At 57.1% G+C, this 21238-nt stretch overlaps 2 protein-coding genes across 2 annotated transcripts; both read left to right on the top strand.

The window, feature by feature from the left end:
- The first annotated feature begins 6173 nt into the window (after positions 1 to 6173).
- Positions 6174 to 12818, top strand: MVD (mevalonate diphosphate decarboxylase). Its single transcript, XM_006043160.3, has 10 exons — positions 6174 to 6330; positions 8270 to 8340; positions 8744 to 8858; positions 9099 to 9245; positions 9944 to 10143; positions 10232 to 10306; positions 10407 to 10625; positions 10809 to 10924; positions 11653 to 11761; positions 12194 to 12818. The coding sequence occupies exons 1-10, from the start codon at positions 6261 to 6263 to the stop codon at positions 12272 to 12274; spliced, it is 1203 nt and encodes a 400-aa protein (XP_006043222.3). The 5' UTR covers positions 6174 to 6260; the 3' UTR covers positions 12275 to 12818.
- Positions 12819 to 13505: 687 nt separating this feature from the next.
- Positions 13506 to 20574, top strand: LOC102413072 (cytochrome b-245 light chain). The gene is made up of 6 exons (XM_006043161.4): positions 13506 to 13664; positions 17171 to 17240; positions 17676 to 17750; positions 17974 to 18057; positions 18541 to 18622; positions 20185 to 20574. Exons 1-6 carry the CDS (start codon positions 13607 to 13609, stop codon positions 20389 to 20391), a joined length of 576 nt encoding a protein of 191 aa, XP_006043223.1. The 5' UTR covers positions 13506 to 13606; the 3' UTR covers positions 20392 to 20574.
- The last annotated feature ends 664 nt before the right edge of the window (positions 20575 to 21238 follow it).

The following is a 21238-nucleotide window of genomic DNA, read 5'->3' as shown; positions in this document are numbered from 1 at the left end:
GTGTGTGCGTGTGTGTGTATGTGTGTGCGTGTGTGTTAGTTGCTCAGTCGTATCTGACTCTTTTCAGCCCCATGAACTGTAGCCCACTAGGCTTCTCTGTCCATGCAATTCTCCAGGCAAGAACACTGGAGTGGATTGCCATTCTCTTCTCCAGAGGATTTTCCTGATCCAGGGATCCAACCCTGGTTTCCTGCATTGCAGGCAGATTCTTTACCGTTTGAGCTACAGGGAAGTCATAATTCACAGGAACACTTTGTAATTAAAGAGGGTGATGGGTCCATAGAAGAGCTTGAAAAGATCCTGAGGCAGTGACTGTGGGCTGCTCACAGCAGGCATGGGGCTAAAGGGTACGCAAGGAAGCGGCCCACGGTACCATGCGCACAACGGAGGCTCCCTGTAGACATGGTCAGCCCTCGGCTCTGGGCCAGTCCACCCAGAGCCTTTCCTCTGGATGGGAATGTCCCCAGGGACTCACAGAAAGACCCAAAGCTGAGCATAGAACGTGATCGGGGATGATTATGTTTGCAAGCAGGGTCAGTGAGCCATGGCCCAGAGGCCAAACCCAGCTCTTCCCACCTACTTCTGGACAGCCCATGAGCTGAGGATGGTTGTGTCCAAAAAAAGCAGAAGACATAGCAGCATTATTCACAGTGGTTAACAGGTGGATGAATAAAGCATGGTCCATCCGTACAAAGGGACACTCCTTAGCAATAAAACGGGAGGAAATCGTGATACACACCACATGGGGGTGTCCCGAGGACATGATGCTCAGTGACATAAACCAGAAACAAAAAGGCATGTGCTGTACAATTCCACTGATACAGGGACCTAAAGGAGTCACAGTCAGAGAGACAGCAAGTAGATGGTGGCTGTGGGGGGCTGGGGAAGGAGGGGTAGAGGGAGGGAGGCGTTTAGTGGGAAGAGAGTCTCAGCTTGAGAAGGTGAGGGAGTTCTGGAAGCAGACGGAAGTGATGGCCATACCACAACATGAATGCTCCTAAAGCATCTGAACTGTACACTTAAAAATGGTTACAATGGAAATTTTTAAAAATTCTGTTAAAAAAAGAATTACCAAACAATCAAAAGATTTTGTGGCCAGAAAATATTCTATGAGTATCATGCCTCCATGTCTCTGTCATGACCCATGGAGACGTGCTTGCTGTGCGGGCACAGAGTACAAGTCCTGGGTCTTTAGAGATCACCAAGTTCAAGGCCTTAATCCCCAAGGCCAAGATACTAAGTCCTGAGGAGTTTAGGAGATGATGAAAAGGACAAGAAATGAGATGGGGGGGTGAAGTCTGGGGCTCTGGGCCCTTCTCACTCTGAACAGGTGCTCCCAACCACTGCACAGGAGGGTTTGGCCGCCTGCTGGCTCCCAGCTTGGCCTGAGGAAGAGATGGACTTCCTCCTGGAGGGATGGCGCGCTCCTGTTCAGTCCGCTCCCCTCTGCCTGCGTCCCCAGAACGTCCCTCCCACCTTCCACTGGCACACCGCCCCCCTTGCGTCACTCCTTGGAGCTCCGGCCACCTCAGCTCCCACTGCCAACTCCTCTTACACACACGCCGCAGCCCATGCTGTGGACCTTACCCGCGTTACCACACGGTGGAGTCTCCCTGCACCTCTGCACCGCCACCTCTTCTGTAAGTGTCAGATTACCCCCGCCCCCACGGTAATCTCCCAGCAGAGAAGACTCCCTCCCTTATTGTCTCGCACAGCCACGCTCTGTGGTGTTTCACCCCCAGATTCCAAAAAAAAACCTCGCTGCTGAGGGTCTCCAGGGTGGACTGAATTGAAATGAAAGGGCAATAAAGAAAACTCTACACATCATCTTTTCAAGTCACCTCTTGTCCATTAAGTCCCTGGAGGGAGCATTGCTTTGATGTAGGAAACACTTCTCCGTGGCTTGCAAAGTTATGTACACACGGGGTTGGTCTGACTGCAGAGCCCCTGTGTGTCCTGGGCTCTTTGTTACTTATGGTGTGGCCCTCGACCAGCAAGCTTCTGCCCTGAACACCCGGGACACTGGCTACATAGGCAGTCTTCCAGACCTCCTGACTCAGAATCAGCATTTCAACACGCTCCCTGCGTGACTGGTATTCATACTAATGTTTGAGCAACGCCACACCACGCACTGTCTTAACAACACTGAGAAATCACTGCAAATGAAAGGAAATCTGGGACTGCACATCAAAACCACAAGGAGACACGGCTTCACACCTCACGGCCGTTAGGGAGTCTGCGCAAAAAAGGAAGGAAGGGAAAGAACAAGTGTCAGTGAGGACACAGGAAATGGAAGCCGGGGACTTTGGTGGGGAGGTAACATGGTGCAGCAGCGTGGAAAAAAACTGGAGGTTCCTCAGAAAATTAAACACAGAACTACCGCATGACTCAGAAACTCTACCTCTGGGTGTGTACCCCAAAGAACCAAATAAGAGGAACTATAATAAGAGATAGTGGACACCCACGTTCACAGCAGCGTTACTCGCCAACAGCCAAGGGGTGGAAGCAACACAAATACCCACAACAGATGACTGGATAAACAACACGTGGTCCACCCATACAATGGAATATTACTCAGCCTTAAAAAGCAGGGAAGTTCTGGCATCTGCTACAACATGGATGAACCTTGAGGACATTATACGCAGTGAAATAAGCCAGACACAGGATTCCACTTACATGGGTCCCTGGTGCAGACAGATTCAGACACAGAGAGTAGAAGACTAGCTGCCAGGGGCTGGAGGAGGAGATTCACACTCAGTTTACTGAGCATTGGGAAGAGGAAAAAGTTCTGGAGACAGACCTGGGGATGACTGCACATCGATGTCAGTGCACTTACTGCCACTGAACTGCACACTTGAAAATGGTTAAGGACTTCCCTGGTGGGTCCAGGGGTAAGACTCTGTGCTCTCAAGGCAGGGGACTTGGGTTCAATCCCTGGTCAGGGAACTAGATCCCACATGTTGCAACTAAGACCCAGTGCAGCCAAATTTTTTTTTTAAAGGAAAAGGTTAAGAAGGTAAATTTTATGTTATATATTTTACATTTAAAAAATGCTTTGAACTAAGACAGGAAGTCTGAGGAAGACTGTGAGAAACGCTCCAGGCTCCGTTCTTGTCCTGCAGCCTTGACACTTCAGGCTGACTCCCGGAGGTGTCCAGGCACCTACCACATCTCCATGAAACACATTTTAATGGAGCAAATCAGAACACGTGCCCATCTGTAAAAGCTTCTGTCCTTTGGTTTATCACTCTCACCATGGCAGAACAGGCATTAACCCACATCTAGTTAACAAAAAGCCCTAGAAATAGAGGCCCTGTGATGAGCTTATCTTCTACATGCTTGAAGGCTGACTGTTCGGAAGAGCAGGGGCTGATGGTGTCAGCCTGGGGTCTATGCCCAGCCCTCTTTCAGGGGGCTTGTTTGTTCAAGGTTCCCCACTACACAAATGCACAGTCAGGCACTTACACCTATGTGTTCAACTGTGAGCATGGTTCACACGATCATAACACTGAGAACATTACCTGTATGGGGGAGGATGGGTTGTGGTGGGGATAGAAAACAATTCCTCATTTCTGCTTGGTGACAATCAAAAGATGCCATTGAAAATGAAAATAAAGGAAGGAGAAAAAGAAAGAGGGAAACAAGTAGGCTGTTTAGAAACATGGAGGAAGGGGCTTCCCTGTGGTTGAGAATCTGTCTGTCAATGCAGGGGACGCGTGTTCAATCGCTGGTCCAAGAAGACCCCACATGCCACGGGGCAACTAAGCCCATGTGCCACAACTACTGAGCTGGCACTCTGGGGCCCATGCTTCACAAGAGAAGCCATTGCAACGAGAAGCCCATGCACCGCAACTAGAGAGCAGCCCTCGCCAGATGCAACTAGAGAAAGCCCACATGCAGCAATGAAGACCCAGTGCAGCCAGAACAGTCAATCAATTAAGAAAGAAAAGTAACACGGAGGAAAATAACAGATGTAAAAGTGGCTGCCTTTGGACTTCCCTGGCAGTCCAGTGCACGGGACACAGTGTCCCTTCCATCCCTGGTCTGGGAAGATCCCACCACGGGGCAACTAGATCCGTGCTCCGCAACAAGAGAAGCCACCAAAATAAGAAGCCTGCACACCGCGACCAAGAGTGGCCCCTGCTCGCCGCAACTAGAGATAGCCCGCGCCCAGCAATGGAGACCCAGTGCAGCAAAAATAAGTTAAAAAATAAAGTGGCTGCCGAACCTGGGGGTAAGCATAGAAGAGTGTCTGGTAATTCTCTCTTTAAATCAAGTACATATAATACTGTCTTTGTCTTCGTTTGTTCAGGACGCTGTAACAAACAATACCACAGACTTGGGGCCTTAAACAACCACCTCTGAGTTCTCAGAGTTTGGAAACTGGAAGTATAAGAGATCAAGGTGCTGGCAGGCTTGGTGTCTGACGAGAGCCCCTTCCTGGATCATGATGGTACCCTCACCTGGAGAAAGGGTGAGGAGCTCTGTGGGATCTGTTATGAGGGCCCCACCCCCATAACCTCATCACTCCCAGAGGCCCCCTCCTAACACCATCATACTGGGGGCTAGGTTTCAACATATGAACGTGGGGTGACACATTTCACTCTATAGTCAATACTTAAATTATAAACAATAAAATGAAGTCCCCCAGGTGAAGTCCCCCAGAGTGGGACACCTGGCACAGCACTTGGTGCAAAACAGATGGCATCATGAACGTGTGAGATGTCCCTTCATCACTGCCACACACTGTACAAATCACTGATATTCATAGGCGACCTTGCTTCTATAGCTCAGAGAATACACTGTGACCACTGTCCAGAGAAATGCAGCAACAGCTCTTCAAAGGAAGTTTTAATGGGTCTGCAGGAAACAAAACAGTGATTCCAAGAAAAATGTAACAACCATCAGAAACACAACTGAAAACAGTGAGATACCATTTTTCACGGGTCAGGTTGACCGGGAGCTGCTGTGCTGGGGAACGTTCCAGATCCCTTACTTTGGCGGCTGGGGTCAATGGAACTTCCAGAGGGAACTTGCCAAGAGCTATCAGCTTTACTTCAGGTACATCCTGCTAGGCCCAGCAATTCCAATTTCAGGGATTTATCCTAAAAAAGGACTCAACATTTGCGCAAGAAAGCTGCTTGTGTCCAAAAACTGGTAACAACTTCATTGTCAACCAACAGGGGACCAGGTGGACAAGTTATGGCAAATGGAGATCTTCAGGATGGTCTCCAAAAAACACCTAATCAGAAGAAAGCTATTTGCTGATACTTGTAGGAACAGAACTGGGTGGGGGGCTGCGCTCCTATCTTCACTGAAAACCGAATCATTTTAAAGCCAAAAATAAATTTTTACAAACGGAAGGGGGAAACTGGGAGTTGTTGTGTAAGGAATAGAATTTGACCTTAGGAAAACGAAAAAGTTCTCGAGTTGGAGAGTGGTGATGGTTGCCCAACAATGTGAAGGTACTTAATGCCACAGAATTGCAAGCTTAAAAGTGGTTAAAATGGTACATTTTACACCAATAAGAGTCATTATAAATGTGGCAACCCACTTCAACAGGGAAGTCTGGCGTGCTGCAGTCCATGGGGTCGCAGAGAGTCGGACACGACTGAGCAACTGAACTTTAACCCTGGAAAGCGAATCCCGGCTGGTACGGAGCTTTAGGTAGGGCTAGAAAGTACCTATTCCGAAGAAGTTCCTGCCTTAGCAGCCCCTCACCCAGGAACTGGTTGGTGAGGGGTCGAGAGCCTGTGGGAACCCCGGGCAGCCGGGCTGAGGAAAACTCGGGCGACGGAATCTCAGGGCGGCCGGGTGAGGGTGAGGGAAACCCAGGGCGGCGAGGCGTGGGGGACCTCGGGCGGCGGAGCGCCTGTCTTACGGCGCTGACAGCAGCATTCACCCAGAATCTTCACCTGGAAACCTCCGCGCAGGTTGGGGAACGGCAACGCCAAGCGCCTGCGCAGAGCTCGCGCCTGCGCGGACTTCGCTTGAGTGTGCGGGGCGGGGGGGCGGAGGCGAACCAATCCCTGCGCCTGCGCAGAGTCAGACCGCGTCTTCGGGCCAGCGGGGGCGGGCTCAGGGTCGCCAGCCTATCTTCCGATGCCACTCATTGGCTGAGAGGTGGAGCATAGGCCAGGCCCACCTTTGATTGGGCGACACGCGAGCAGGTGGGGCGTTGAGGACCAATCGCCGGTCCCGCTGCGGCGCGGGTCTGGAAGGCCGGCTGCCGTGGGTTGGGGTCCCTCTGTTCTTCCGCCATGGCCTCAGAGAAGCCGATCGTGGTGGTGACTTGCACCGCGCCCGTCAACATCGCTGTCGTCAAGTACTGTGAGTGGTGGGCTCGTGAGGCGCAGGATGTAGGGGCCCTGCGGACAGGGAAACTGAGGCTGGGAGGGGTTTGTTTGGGCGGTGGACCGGGTCCCCGGCCAGCGGCAGGTGGGCTGGGCCCTCGTGTGGACGTGGTTGTGGGTACGCGTGCAGATGTGGGCACCCTCCCGCGGTGCGATCGCGGAGCTGGGCACCACGTGCAGCCAGGAGACCTGGGGACGTGTTTCATACAGGATGTCGGTCCCCGCTGGGGCTTGATTCCCACGGCCACGCCCACCCTGCCACCTCCACCTGCTCTCGGTGTCTGTCTTGTTCAGGTCTCAAGAATGCTCCCGGGATTGGCTCCTCTCCCTCACTAGTTTCTGGAGAGTCACCCGCGTGAATCTTGGAGTCCCCAGGGGGGAGGGGCCGCAATTTGCTTGGCAATATGCCTTTGCAAGGCAACTGGGCTGTTTCCAGTTGGGATCAATTATGGGAAAAGCTGCTGTAAACTTTTATGTACAGGTTTTTGTGTCAATGTAAGTTTTCATTCTTCTGGATAAATGCCCCGGGAGTACACTTGCTAGGTCATAGAGTGGTTGCATGTTTGGTTTTTTAAAGAAACAAACTTCCCATTTGGCTGTACCATTTTTCATTCCCGCCAACCACATATAACCGTATGGGTGATCCAGCTTTCTGGCACGCGTTGTTCTCACCAGCTGTTATTTTGGCCATTCTGATGGTGATATCGCACTATGGCTTTAGCCTGTTTCTTCTGCTGCTCGGTGATGTTGAACAGCGTTCCGTGTGCTCATTTCCTCTCCGTGAGTCTTAGGTGAAATCTCTTTTCAGGACTGTCGTCCACATTCTAACTGAACTGTCTGCTTTTTACCATTGAGTTTTGAGAGTTCGTTTTGTATTTTAGATAATAATCCTTGCTACATACAAGGTTTGCAAATATTTTCTCCCACCGTGTAGCTTCTCTTTTCATCCTCCTAACAGAGCCTTTCAAAGGGTTGAAGTTGTTAGATGGTGGTGGGGGCCAATGTGTCATCTTCTCCATCCTTGGTAGCAAGTCAGAGACATCTTGATTCTAGCCCTTCATCCTGAGGAGTGTTTACTATGTTTTTTCCTAAAAGTTTTAGGCTTTTACATTTTAAGTTGAAGTCTGATCTATTTTGAGTACTTTTGTTCAAGACATGAGACTGAGGCGTGGCTGTGTTGGGCCATGGATGTCAAGTCACACAGCGGCATTTTCAGAAGAGGCCGCACACCTCCTCCAAGGAACTGCTTTTGCACTTTTGTCAGCAAGCAACTGGACATGTTTATGGGGGATCGTTCTGGGTTCCCCTGGGTTACCTACCAGGATTCGTTCTCCTCATGTCCTGTAACTGTCCGCCACCCCAAGGACGAAGGTGGGGACCCTTTCGTCCCCACCTGTGCCTAACAGTGGATCTGAGATTTTGGACTTTCTGGAAGGTTTTCCGTATTTGCTGTGATATGCAGGAGTGGAAGAGCTCAGCAGAAGTGGGGGTAATTCCAGAGTGTCTCCAGGGGTATAAGCAGGGAGATTTAAGAAATTTTCAGTAAATGGGGCTTCTTCTGTTTGGGAGGGAAAGGGGACAGACTTAAATCAGAGCACTCAGCACCCAGCAGGCACTCCAAGAATACTTGCTGAATGAGTGAAAAACAAAACAGACGCAGTGAAGCAAGGGGATGGACTGGCCTCCAGCTCTGCTCTCAGGAGCTAAGTGAAGTGGGGATCAATCGACGAGGGATTCCTGGAGACAGGAGGGGGACTTAGATTGTGCGGTGAAAGAGCAAGATCCAGGCAACTTGGGGATCTATGAGGTGGCGGTGGTGGTGGGGAGGGGGCGGGGCACTGGTGGGCGAGAGCAACAGGGTGCTGGTACACTGGGCTGGGACACTGACTGGCTTTGCGGTGGGCCGTCTGTTCCAGGGGGAAAGCGAGATGAGGAACTGATCCTGCCCATCAATTCCTCTCTGAGCGTCACATTGCACCAGGATCAGGTGAGCATGGGTTGATGCTACACATCGAAAAAATATTTACAAAACCCCTGTTTACAGATGGTAGCAGTACATCTCCAGCCAACGAACGCCATCCGTCCCATCGCCCAGTGTGAGGTGTGCTCAGCACACGGGCACGTACATGCTGAGCCCTCCTAGGAGGTCCCTGCCCTGCATTCTCTGCTGGGAGATGGGCGTGTGGGCCCTGCCCTGTGTAGTGGACACCCACAGGGCATCCCCACCACTTGAACCTGGCCTGCCTTGGCCTCCACCTCCACGTCCCTGTTCTCTAGCAAAGCCACTGCCCTGAGCCAGCGACTAAGAAGGACCAGGGGAGGAAAGGCCCCACAGAGAGGGGAGCTTGGCCGGTACCCACCACTGAGGTGCCCTGAACTTTCTTTCCCAGTTGAAAACCACCACGACGGCCGCCATCAGCAGGGACTTCACAGAGGACCGGATTTGGCTGAATGGCCGGGAGGAGGATATGGGGCACCCTCGCCTCCAGGCCTGCCTGACAGAGAGTGAGTAGGGTCCTTGCCCCTACCCCTGTGCTGCTTCCTCGCGCTGGGTGGGTCTGAGCACACAGAAGGCGCTGCCATCACCTGCCCCCTCCCCACCTCACATCTCAGGGGCCGCCGATGCTTGTCAGCCTGGCCAGGTCTGGGCCTGGGGTCTCCCGAGAAGGGGGAGGTCTGTGTAAGGAGCTCGGGCAGAGGCCAGTCCCCCTGTGCTGACCCAGGCGTCGTCTCCCATCCTCGCAGTCCGCCGCCTGGCCCGTAAGCGGAGGAGCGACGGCCATGAAGACCCACTGCCTCTCAGCCTCAGCTACAAGGTTCACGTGGCCTCGGAGAACAACTTCCCCACAGCTGCAGGCCTGGCCTCCTCGGCTGCAGGCTATGCCTGCTTAGGTGGGTGCCCCAGGACAGGTCCCAGTGCTTGCCCTGCACGCGAGGCCACGGCCTCAGCCATGTCGCACCTCTGAACGCTGAGATATTCTGGGGGCTCTGAAGGGAGGACCTGCCACATGACAAAATCCCCCTCAAACTGGCTTAAACTAAGTGGGGGTGATTTCTTGGCTTACGTAGCAGAACCCCAGGGCTGTGGCTCCAGGCTCCAGGCTCTCAGACGGCCTATTAGGAGCCCATCTTGCTCCTTCGGAACCCCTGCTCTGCCCTGCCCTCCTGTGGCTCACTCTCTAGCAGGGCCCACCACCCCCAAGCTGGGGGCAAAGCCGGTCACCACAGCAGTGGGTGGTTGGGTCACATCCTCCAAGTAGCCCTGAGACCAGTGAACCAGGGCAGACAGCTTGCCTTGTGGACACCCTAGGGCCGCATCCCGGCATCATGCCCTTAAGAAGTCCTGGCCTACGCCCAGCACTGCCAGCAGCCCCAGGCCTCCTGGTCCCCAGAGGGCTCCTCCTCCCAGCAGCTCATGTACCCTGAGAGCCCTCTGTGGAGGCTAAGCCTGTGAGCACATGGGTGCTGAATGCCAGCCACGGAGCTGAGGGCCGAGGCTCCATCCCCCAGGTGCCCCCCTTCTCTGTCACTGAACACAGACCACCCCCCCACCCCCAGCCTATCTGAGCCTCCCTCACCTCCACCTGCAGCCTACACCCTGGCCCGGGTCTATGGGGTGGACAGCGATCTGTCGGAAGTGGCCCGCAGGGGCTCAGGCAGCGCCTGTCGCAGCCTGTATGGTGGCTTTGTGGAGTGGCAGATGGGGGAGCGCCCCGATGGGAAGGACAGCGTCGCCCGTCAGGTGGCCCCCGAGTCACACTGGCCAGAGCTCCGAGTCCTGATCCTTGTGGTGAGTGGGGGGCCCAGCTGGGGTCGAGAGGGCCTTCCCAGGCTCCCTGGGCCGCGGGCATGGTGAAAGCCTCACTCCCTCGCCGCAGGTGAGCGCCGAGAGGAAGCCAATGGGCAGCACGGCAGGCATGCAGACCAGCGTGGAGACCAGTGCCCTGCTCAAGGTGAGGCCAGTGGGCAGCTGGGCGGGCGGCTCCTCAGGGGTGCTTGGAAACGAGGCTCCGCGGCTCCATGCAGCTCACGGGCTGGCCATCTGCCTTGCAGTTCCGGGCAGAGGCACTGGTGCCGCCGCGCATGGCCGAGATGACCCGCTGCATCAGGGAGCGCAACTTCCAGGCCTTTGGCCAGCTGACCATGAAGGACAGCAACCAGTTCCACGCCACCTGCCTGGACACCTTCCCGCCCATCTCCTACCTCAGTGACACATCCCGGCGCATCATCCAGCTGGTGCACCGCTTCAACGCTCACCACGGGCAGACCAAGGCAGGTGTGGGGCTGGGCGCCCCAGGCGGGCTTCACGGAGCCTGCTTTGCTGGGGGCTGCGTCTCCATCTCACTCTCATTGGTGGCACAGCCCCCATGTTGGAAAAACTCCACTCCCCTTCCTGAATGGGTGGCCTTTGGGTCCTGGAAGCTGGTCTGAGCCCATCTGACTGCCCGTTTCCAGGTGGCGTACACTTTTGATGCGGGTCCCAACGCTGTGGTCTTCACCCTGGATGACACCGTGGCTGAGTTTGTGGCTGCCGTGAGCCACAGCTTCCCCCCTGAGTCGAACGGAGACAAGTGAGTTGCAGGCCCCCATCCAGGAGGCCATGGCGGGCAGCAGCCATGAGGACCACAGGCAGTGTCTCCACATGCATCCCCATGTGGCTGTGGATGCTCGTCCACTTGGCCCAGCCCCAGGGGCACGTACATGCCTGTCTCCAGCGGCCCCTGTGATGACGGGGGTATCTGGATTTCTCCCTCCCAGCTGTTTAAGGGGCCCTGTTCTCAGTGTGGGGACACTTGACCCACTAGGGATGTGAGAAGCGTGTGTGGGTTCTTTTTATCTGTCGCCCTAAGGAGGCAATGAGGCTTCTGGTGAGTGGAGCTGAATACTGCTCCCATACTGCGTAGGATGGGCCCCACAATCGAGGACGTGGGGGCTCTGGACTCATCGCCCTGGTTACGCGGGGGTGGTTTGTGGGATTAAGCTTGAACTGAGGCCGTTTCTTAAGCTGTGTCCCCACGGGGCATGGCAGCATGGTGGGCCAGGGCGAAGGGCAGTACCCCTCAGAGACAGCTAGGCCTTGGCTTTCTCACTCCGTGTGTGCCTGTACCCACCATTTAACCACCTCAAGGTGTGCAGCCCAGTGGTGTTAAGAACAGGCTGAGCACCCTTGTTCATCAGCCCCAAAGGCCCCAACCCCGCTGGCAATCACGACCCCCAGCAGTCCTGCATCTGCCAGTGCTGCACACGTCCCACCCCTGCCATCCTTGGACTGCGGTCCAGCCCTGCCTTCTTCCCCCAGGTTTCTGAAGGGGCTGCCCGTGGAGCCCGTCCTGCTCTCAGATGAGCTTAAAGCTGCGCTGGGCATGGACCCCGTCCCTGGCAGCATCAGATACATCATTGCCACCCAGGTGAGTCCTGGCTGCACACCGCACGTGCCCTGCAGGCTTGCCCCAGGGCATCCACAGGAGGGCCAGTGAGGTAGCTGTGACCCTGCTCCTTGGTTTCACAGCACCTACTGTTCCCCTCAGTCACTCACAGAGGATATTTAAGGACTGATGGATGCCTGTGGTGTGCAGGGGTGGGGCTGGACTGTAGGGTACCCTCCAGAGCAGGTCAGGGTCCCATTTGACTCCCAGACCTGTGACCTATGCTTCCCAGGCCTTGGCCTCTGCCAACCACCCTGGACTTGCTGTCCACTCCACATCTTCCCAGAGGGACTGAGCCTCTGCCTGAGGATTGGGCCCTGGGCCCAGCATCACCAGGGTGTCTGACCTACCTTCATTTCCTCGAAGGGCAGGTGCACTCTGTCCCTCCCTGATGATAATTTCTTAACCCCACAGGTGGGACCCGGGCCTCAGGTCCTGGATGACCCTGGCGCTCATCTCCTGGGTCCTGACGGTCTGCCAAAGCCAGCTGCCTGAGCACCTCTTTGATGGGGCCCGGCCGCCGCTGGGAGAAGGGGCCGCTTTGCTGGGACTGGGAGCCGGGTGTGGTGGTCAACAGGCCACGCTTTTTGGGATTTGTGGGTGACTGCCTGCTCTGGGCTGGGCCATGTGCTGTGGCTGAATTGGGCAATGGAATGACGCCTGCAGCCACCCAGGTGATCAGGGGCAACCCCCCCAAGTGCCTCACCTTTCCCTGACCTGTACCCAGTGCTTGCTGAGATGGGGACCTGGACCCCGATCCAAGACTAGGGGACTGAGCCGGCAGGGAGCTGCTGGTGTATCGATCATGAAGGGCTCTCGGGCCCTGGATTCATGGCCACCCCACTGCCACAGAAGGTGATGGCATGTCGGGGTACCCCTCAGAGCTGGAAGCCGGGTCACCATGCAGGGGATGACCTCAGGACAGCTCCATGAGGTGCTCCCCCAACTCTGAGCCCAGGCCTCTGAGCAGGTGCAGTGTTGTGTCTGCGGGACAGGGGAGCAATGCCAAGGCCAGAGTAAAGGCAGTTCGAGGACTCCACCTGGCCTGGTGTGCTTTCTGCAGCCCTCACCCAGGGGGCTGGGTGGCCATTGTAGGGGGCAGGGCTGGGGCCTCCCTGCCATGGGTGGGATGCTCAGCACAGGCCACAGCCACACAGTGCTGGATGGATGTGGTCACTAAGGCCGACAGGCTGGGGAAATTATTCGGGTTTGGCTTTAAGCTCGGTCCATGTCCCCCTTCCAAGTGAGTTCCATTCTTCTCCACTGTCCTAACCCAGCTGGGGGTAGTAGGGGGAAGTAGCTTCTGAGCCCTCTGACCTTGACCCTAAAAGGGAGTCCAAGGAGGGAGGTGACAAAGGACAGGGCCCAGCACTACTACATTCTGGGTTTTCCCAGAAGCTTCCCATACTCACCCGCCCTTCCCCTCAAGTTAGTCCAGGGTTACCAGTGGGGCCAAGGCCACCACACCCACTAGCCCAGGGCCGGATGCGGCCGGCCTCCCAGGAGGCTCCCCACGAGGTCAGGGGCTGGCCTGAAGCCCTGCTTCCCCTCCAGGAGTCCAGCTTCCCCTCCAGGAGTCCACCGAGGCCGGGCTGGCTGGGCCTGCAGGGGAGGAAGACCTGAGGTCCCGTGGAGCGAGTGCGGGGCAACGCTCCTGGGGCCCCATCTACCGCCGGCCTGTCACCTGGGGAACCGGGTTGGGGCGGAGCCAGCGGCGGGGCGGGGCGGCGCCGGAACTTGGGGAACTTGGGCGGGGCGGGAGGCTTGCTGAGCTCTGGGGCCGCGGGGTCTGACGAGTCCGAGCCGCGTTCGAGCCGATCTGCCGCCATGGGGCAGATCGAGTGGGCCATGTGGGCCAACGAGCAGGCGCTGGCGTCCGGCCTGAGTGAGTGGGGGGCGCTCGCACTTTGGGCGGGGGCTGCAAAGGGGCTGCTGAGCCTGGGGGCGGAGCGCCGCGGCAGTGCAAGGGGGCGCTGGGGCTGGGGAAGTAGGGGCCTGGAGACCCCAGGCTGCGAGGGGTAAAGGGGGAAGGGTAGGCTGGAGAAGGGACAGGAGCAGGGGTCCTGAGGAGCCACAGACACCCGGCTGGAGCCTGGGGTTGGGCCCCGGGCCCGGAGGCTCCAGTGGGCGACCTGCAGCGCCGGTGGGAAGGGGCTGGGGGCCTCTGTTGGGAGCAGGCTACAGCCGCCAAGAGGAGCCTTGGGGCTGGGGAGGGGGATTCGGGGCCCTCCTGCCCCTGCACCCCATGCACACCCACACCCCCATCCTCTGCCCTCCTCCTCCCCCGCCCCCACACACGCACAAAAGAGGAAGTTCAGTCTGGGGAAGAAGCGCTTGCCCCCGTGGTTTCCGGAGAACTCACCGCCCAGCAGGGCTGGGGAAATCCAGCATGACCCACCCCTGCCTGGAGTGACCCTCCTGCCCTCGGATGGAAGCTCCCTCCCCTAAGGCTCCTGGGCTGCGGAGGTGGGCTCCTCCTGCCTCCTGGCCAGGGGCTTGGTCCATGGAACTGGGTGACCGCTCTGTCTCCCGGGGCGCAGCCCTGAGTCTGCTCAGAAGGACATTGCACAAGGCAGCTGGGGACGACCCATGTGACCCCTCCCACCCAGCTCCCAGGGCCTCCTTCTGGGTAGGAAGGCGGCCGTCCCCCCTGCTTCCCTGTGCTCAACCGAGGTACGCACTTGGACTCAACTTCTCAGGAGAGGGTGGGGCCTGAGGCTTGAGGAAGCCGCCCGTGGCTCCGCCCCTCCCAGGAAGGCCCCGCCCCCAGTGGGAGTGGGCGGGCGAGAGGACCCAGGGATAAAGTGATGAGGAGGGTCTCATCTACCACATCTCACCTGGGACCCACCCTGAGGCTCCCACCACCAACCTGGGGACTGAAGGAAGGAGCCTGTGAAGCTGGGCTGGGGGTGGGGAGGGAGTACTTTAAGGTCACATTTTGGGGAGTGGGCAACTTTGGGTTGGCAGGCAGGGCAGCCCCCTTCTGGCTTCTAGATGGCGGAGAACCCAGTGGGTCAGTATGTGGCTCTCCTTGCTTCTGCCCAGAGCTGTCTTCTCTCCCTGCTCTCCACCCCTCCCCATCACCACCGCAATGACTGCTGCTCGTCTTCCTTCACAACCTTCTGGCTCTAAATTCCTCCTCTTGCTAACTCCTGACTCAGTACCAACTACAGGCCCCATGAGCATCTCAGCCCACTGGCCCTTTATGTTGTAGAGAATCACATCTGATCAGATCACGGTCCCTCTATCTCCCACCACTCTGCCCCTGCCCCTCTGGCCTCGGGGGCCCACCACCCTGGTGTTTGCCAGAGGGCTGGCTCCCCCCACTTCACCTCTCTGCCCACATCCACCTGCTCAGAGAAGTTTCCAGAGCTCCCAGCCTGACAGCCACGCCACCCACCTCATTCTCCATGATCTGAAGTGTCTGTCCCCATTGAGAGACCCCAGCCCCCTCTGAGAGCTGAGGCTACCGCTAATGACGCAGGCTCAGGCCGAGGAAACTGCATGCCCAGGTTGAGTGGACGAGCCACTGCCTGAACGCAGGAGCAATGGCTCTTCCCTCCTCCAGCACAGCAAGTGTGAACATGACACCAGCAGAAGAAGGCCAGGGTTCAGGGGCTTAAGGGAGGGGCGGGGGGTCAGAGCTTTTACCCTTTACCTCGTGGGACTCTGAGGCCAGACCGAGAAAGGCTGCTTGAACTAGAAACAGACCAAAAGATCGTCCCCTCCAAGGAGTTGTGTTATCTGCCACCACAGCCTGGACGAAGAAAGCCACAAGGAAGACAAAACCGCTGGAAACTCAGGCCTGTGCTACATACAGGGCAGGGGCTGCCCTCTCCCACTGTGCTGCAGGGACCACCAGCGAAGTTCAGGTCATCAGAAAGGAGTGCTGAAGGGCGTGCTCCAGCGAGGGCGAAGCTGGATCCAGAGGGAAGATGGCTATGCCACTGTGAAGACACTGACTGTAAATAATTAATAATTGTGGCTAATTTGGGGTGAGATTAAAGATAAACCTTCTAAAGTCCACATTTAGTTCAGGAAGAGGAATTTTAAAATTACAGTTTGATCAAGTCAGTAGAAGGCAGGAGAAGCAACAAGAAAAGCTTGTTCAAGAGGAAACCCAAGTAAGATAACAAAGTAGGTTATCTGCAATCACAGTCAATAAAATGTGTCAAATTCACTATCAGATTGCTTAAAGGGTGAAGAATTTAACTCTATCAGCTGATTCATAAAAGCCCAACACTGGACGCAACTGACATGTCCCAAAGGCTGCTGCTGCTGCTGCTAAGTCGCTTCAGTCGTGTTCGACTCTGTGCGACCCCAGAGACGGCAGCCCACCAGGCCCCCCGTCCCTGGGATTCTCCAGGCGAGAACACTGGAGTGGGTTGCCATTTCCTTCTCCAAAGCATGAAAGTGAAAAGTGAAAGGGAAGTCGCTCAGTCGTGTCCGACTCTTAGCGACCCCATGGACTGCAGCCCACCAGGCTTCTCCATCCATGGGATTTTCCAGGCAAGAGTACTGCAGGAGAATGCATAAATAAATTGTGGGAAACTACCTGATGAGACAAACAGCGAGCTGGAGCTCTGTGCAAACCACCCCAGGAAGGGCCTGGACCAACCTTCTGTCAGCAAAAGAAGAGCCCCCAGGAAACCTGGGATGGGGGAGAATCTTGATATGGGTGGAGGTCACATGATGGGGGTCACACGTGTTAAAAGTCTGTGCACTTTAGGTAATTGTGATACCTCAGTAAGTGACTGGAACCCTGAGAATGGGTGGCCGTGACGGAGTGACAAGTGTGAGTGTACATCACGCCTCTGAGCGGTACGCTGAAGCTACCGCTGTAGAAGAAAATCACTGGGGAGGAACGGGGGCGATGCACATGCTCACGGCAGGTGGGCTGTGATCAGGTGCACACAGGGCCGGAGAGACCAGGCCCACCGACCCGGCATCACACAGAGCACACGAACAGGACCAGCCCACACACCCAAGGCCAGGAGAGAGGGTCCACGCAGCTGGTACAAAGTCAGCCTTAAATGGTTGGTGGTCCTTAAATGCACTGAGCAAGCGCTCAGGGTGCCACAGCTCACAGGCCTCCGGGGTGTGTCCAGGCTGGAGCCAGGCCCTGCCTCCCTCTCAGCAGCTCCTCAGCCCCCTCCCTGCCTCAAATGCTGCTCTTGGGAATGGGTCCCAACGCCCATGCCTACAGCCACCCCCATCATCTACCAAGGTCTCCCCTGCCTGGGTCCCCTTCCTGGGCTAACACGGGGGCGGATAGGGCAGCTCTGTGGTGGACTGGTGGCCCCCCTTGGGGAGGGGTCCCTGGGGAGGTGGCCAGAGCCCCTGCAGGGATGGGGTATGGCACTTACTAACCTCCTTCTCCTCTGCCCACAGTCCTTATCACCGGGGGCATCGTGGCCACGGCCGGTCAGTTCACCCAGTGGTACCTGGGCGCCTACTCCATGTATCCTCTTGCTGCAGACCCAGGTCGGGGTTGGGGCCAGAGAGGCTGCTGCCCCTTGAAGGCAGGAGGGGCTCCGAGCAGGGAGGTGACAGAGTCTGGGGACCTGGGCCCTGACAAGGGAGGGAGGTGTCCGCGGCACCTGAGGGCTGACACTGAGGCCCGAGAATGCTTGGGGTCCCTCCACATTCCCTTCTATCAGTCACCCTCCCCAGCTGGCCGGGCCTGTCCACCAGGGGACCAAGCCCCACTTGTCCCGGCCAGTCCAGCTGTTACAAGCTCTCCAGATGCCAAGGCAGGCATGGGGGAGGGAGGCTGCCCTGTTGGAATCCTGTGGACCTCAGGCAGTGGCCACACCTCTCTGTTCTCTCATCAAAAGAGCCGACTCCCTGGGGCCTCTCAGGCTTGATCTGGGCTGTTCTTTAACCTCCGCTTCAGAGCAGCGGGCGTATTGGTCTGCCTGCTGGAGTACCCTCGAGGGAAGAGGAGCAAGGGCTCCACCATGGAGAGGTGGTGAGTTTCCTACCGGGCTCCGGGCACCACACCCCCCCCCCACCAGCTGTCACTACGAGGAGCCTGTCACTCCTGTCTCTCCGAGGCTCCAGCACCGGCCCACTCAGGGTCTGCCCTGCCACTGAGCCTGAGACCCCCTCCCCTTCCCGGGATGAAGAACCGGGTGGTCTGAGAGGCTGGGGCAGGTGGAGGGTGACATGGCCTGTCTCCCCCTCCCGCCCAGTGGACAGAAGTACCTGACCAGAGTGGTGAAGCTGTTTGGGCCCCTCACCAGGAACTACTACATCCGGGCCTTCTTGCACCTCGGGTGAGCCTGCACCCACTTGGGACCCCCCAGCACCACCGGCAGAGGACTGCTGGGGTCGATCAGGCCCCTCCCAGCCCAGAACCCGTTCCAAACAAAAACCCAGGTCCCAGGCTCTGCCAAGGGTTCCCCAAACCTGTATCTGCCATTAACACTTCACCCTAGCCTGATAGCTTAACTCAGGGATAATCGGTGCCCCGGGGTTGATGGCTCAGCTGCCCCCGGTGAGTGTTGGAGAAACCGCCATGCTGCCGAGACCTCTTCCCAGGGTGGTGGCTGGGGGCCAAGAGCCCTGTCCCAAGACTTGGGCAGAGAACAGCTCGGGGTGAAGTTAGAAGTCCAGCCGTAGCACTGGGCCTCCCCTCCGTTCAGGGTCCTGCGATCCTGTGCTGTCTGACCCGGGCCGGGGGCGGGGGAACTGCGGACCCCCTCTGACCATCCTCTGTCTCCCCTGTCGCTTCTGACTGCCCTCCACCCCTACTCCAGGCTGGCGGTACCTGCTGGCTTCCTGCTCGCCACCATCCTGGGGACAGCCTGCTTGGCCATTGCAAGCGGCATCTATCTGCTGGTGGGTAGCATCCTTGCAGTCAGCCTCAGCCTCATGGCTGGTCCTGCAAGCCGAGCCCGTGTCCTGGCTTATGTTGTGGGGACAGTGACACTGTGGCTTCCATGTGTGGCCCATCTAATGTGCTAGCCACTCCCCTACATCCTCCTGTAACCCATGCCACAGAGCCTCGACAGGGGAGGGGGGAACCCCACTTTACAGACAAGCGGCAAAAGCTCAGAGAGGGGACGTGGCTGGCCTGCCGGGCCCTGCTTGGAGTGGGATCCATTGCTCAAAGTTTTCTATCCAGTTCAGGGTGCTGCCAGGAGCACTTCCCTGGGACTCATGAGCCTGGGTGGTGCCATAAGCCACACGGTGCTGGGTTTGCCTGGAGTCCAGGTTATGCAAAAGGCCCCTTAAGGCCATCTTTATAGCAGGGTGGGGAGGCTGGGAGGTGGGGAGGAGGGGGTGGGGAGCTACGACAGTGGAGTGGGGAGGGACGGACGAGGATCCCTGCCAGGCACAGGTTGCTGAACGCCCACTGTTCGCATGCTGCCTGCCGCTGTCAGCCCACAGGCATGGGTTCCAACCCAGACACAGCCTCCAGCCTCCCAGAGTCAGTTTTGACTTGATTGCTCTACTAATTCCAACCCCGGACGCCCCCCTCGTACGTCGCAGCTGAGTCCTGTGCCGCTTGTTCCGATCTTTCCCCCGTTTTTTCTGTTCGGGTACCGTGTGTGTGCTTTCATTGTGAACCCTTTGTAGGTTTTAGCTTTTGAGGATACTTCCTCTCTGTTAGGGATCCTTGGATTCTTCACTGAGCAGAACACAAGTTTGTCGCCTAAGTTGTTTTTCTACTTTATGGTTTGTGCTTTTCTGCCCCTGCTGCCTGTCTGCTGTATTTCCCTGCATTATCTTCCTTTAATTTTCTAGCTTTAGCTTCTGGGATAGAGTGTTCTAGTCTTTAACTTAGGAGGTGTGATTATAGAACCTCTTTTCATTCTTATACTTCATAAATTATATGTTGTCACTTTTTTTTTTAATCAACTATTATGGGATACAAAGTTAGAGATACACATTTCTAGGTCCACTTGGCTTGTGGCCGTGGGGCAGGCCCAGGATTCTGCATTTCGGCAACTTCCCTGGGCTGCAGTCTCCCCCCTTGACATGCCTGGGCCTCTGGCCTCCCACACTGTGCCTGCCACCCCCCCCCCACCCCCACCCAGAGCTGCTGGCCTCAGTTCAGCATCATGCCCCTTAGGCCTGGGCTCCTGTCCTGCTCCCAGCCCTTAGTCCCTGGGAGGAAGCCTGGTCTTGGGCTGTGCGCCTGGCAGTGGCCTCCAGGGGTCATTCAGAAGCCCCAGGGTTCCACTGTCCCCCTCTTGAGTTGAGGTGTCTCCTGGCTGGTGAGACAGCTGGGTTCTGACCATGTAGCCTCAGGCCTGGCTCATAACCTGACTGAGCTACAGCCCCTCAGGTCTTGCTGAGCTCAGTCCTGTCCTGGACCCTGGCGGGGGTAGGGGAGCGCAGGGACTGGGTGAGGGGGCGGCCCAGGAGGACCCACGCCCAGCCTGTGTGTCCTGCAGGCGGCCATCCGTGGGGAGCAGTGGAGCCCCATTGAGCCCAAGCCCAAGGAGCGGCCGCAGATTGGGGGCACCATCAAGCAGCCGCCCAGCAACCCTCCACCCCGGCCCCCGGCTGAGGCCCGCAAGAAGCCGAGTGAGGAGGCGGCGGGGGTCCCCACGGGTGGCCCCCAGGAAAACCCCATGCCAGTGAACGACGAGGTCGTGTGACCAGAACCTCAAGCCGCTCTGGCCCGCTGAAGCTTTGAAGGTCCTTCCTCCTGTGGGCAGGCCAGTGGGTGGGTGGGGGTGTGTGGTGCCCAGCCAGGGGTGCCCCCTTTCCTGCAGCCTCCTTGGGGTTCTTTGACAGCAGGTCTCGGTGCCTTGCCTGTTCCATGAATCATGTACCTGGAATTCCCTGTGTTTGTGTTTCTGCTCTGGAAATGAACGTCTCGGGTCTGGGGGGAGGGCCTGTGTCCTCCCAGATCCCCTATCTGCCAGGGCTCACCTGCTGGAGCACCCCTCGGACCATACTGGGGTTGATGTGCCACAGGCAAGATGCCCACACAAGAACTTCCGCCCACTCTGGGTTGCCAAAACTGTTACCAAACCAAATGCAGGTTCTCTTACCCCCGTGCAGCAAAGCGAACCTACTGACTTGGGTCATGGTGAAGGAAAGGGCAGCGTTATCGCAGGCGCTGAGCCAGGAGGCCAAGCGGCTCACACTCAGAATACCCCCAGCCCCCTCATGGCTTTCAGGGAAAGGTTTTTAAGGACAGTGAGGGAGGGTGGCGGGTAATCAACAGACAAGAGACCCAAATTTGGTTCCACAACACACACACACACACCACGCATGTCCCCTGCTTACTCCAACACACCACACACACACCATACAAGCCACGGCAGGGGCCTCAAAGCTCATCAGCTCACACCCAGCCTGGGAGGCCCTTCCTTCCTGGATACTCAGTCCCCCAAAGTCTGGGAAAATCCTTCAGTCACTGGCCTCCTGCTCTCACAGTTTCAGAACCGGGGTCTCTGGGACCTCTGGCCCGGAGGGCACCCTGCCCATCAACCAACA

Source organism: Bubalus bubalis, chromosome 18 (genome assembly GCF_019923935.1).
Source record: "Bubalus bubalis isolate 160015118507 breed Murrah chromosome 18, NDDB_SH_1, whole genome shotgun sequence".
In the NCBI taxonomy this organism is placed as follows: domain Eukaryota; kingdom Metazoa; phylum Chordata; class Mammalia; order Artiodactyla; family Bovidae; genus Bubalus; species Bubalus bubalis.
Note: the sequence above shows the minus strand (reverse complement) of the source record. Positions and strands in the feature narration are given on the sequence as shown.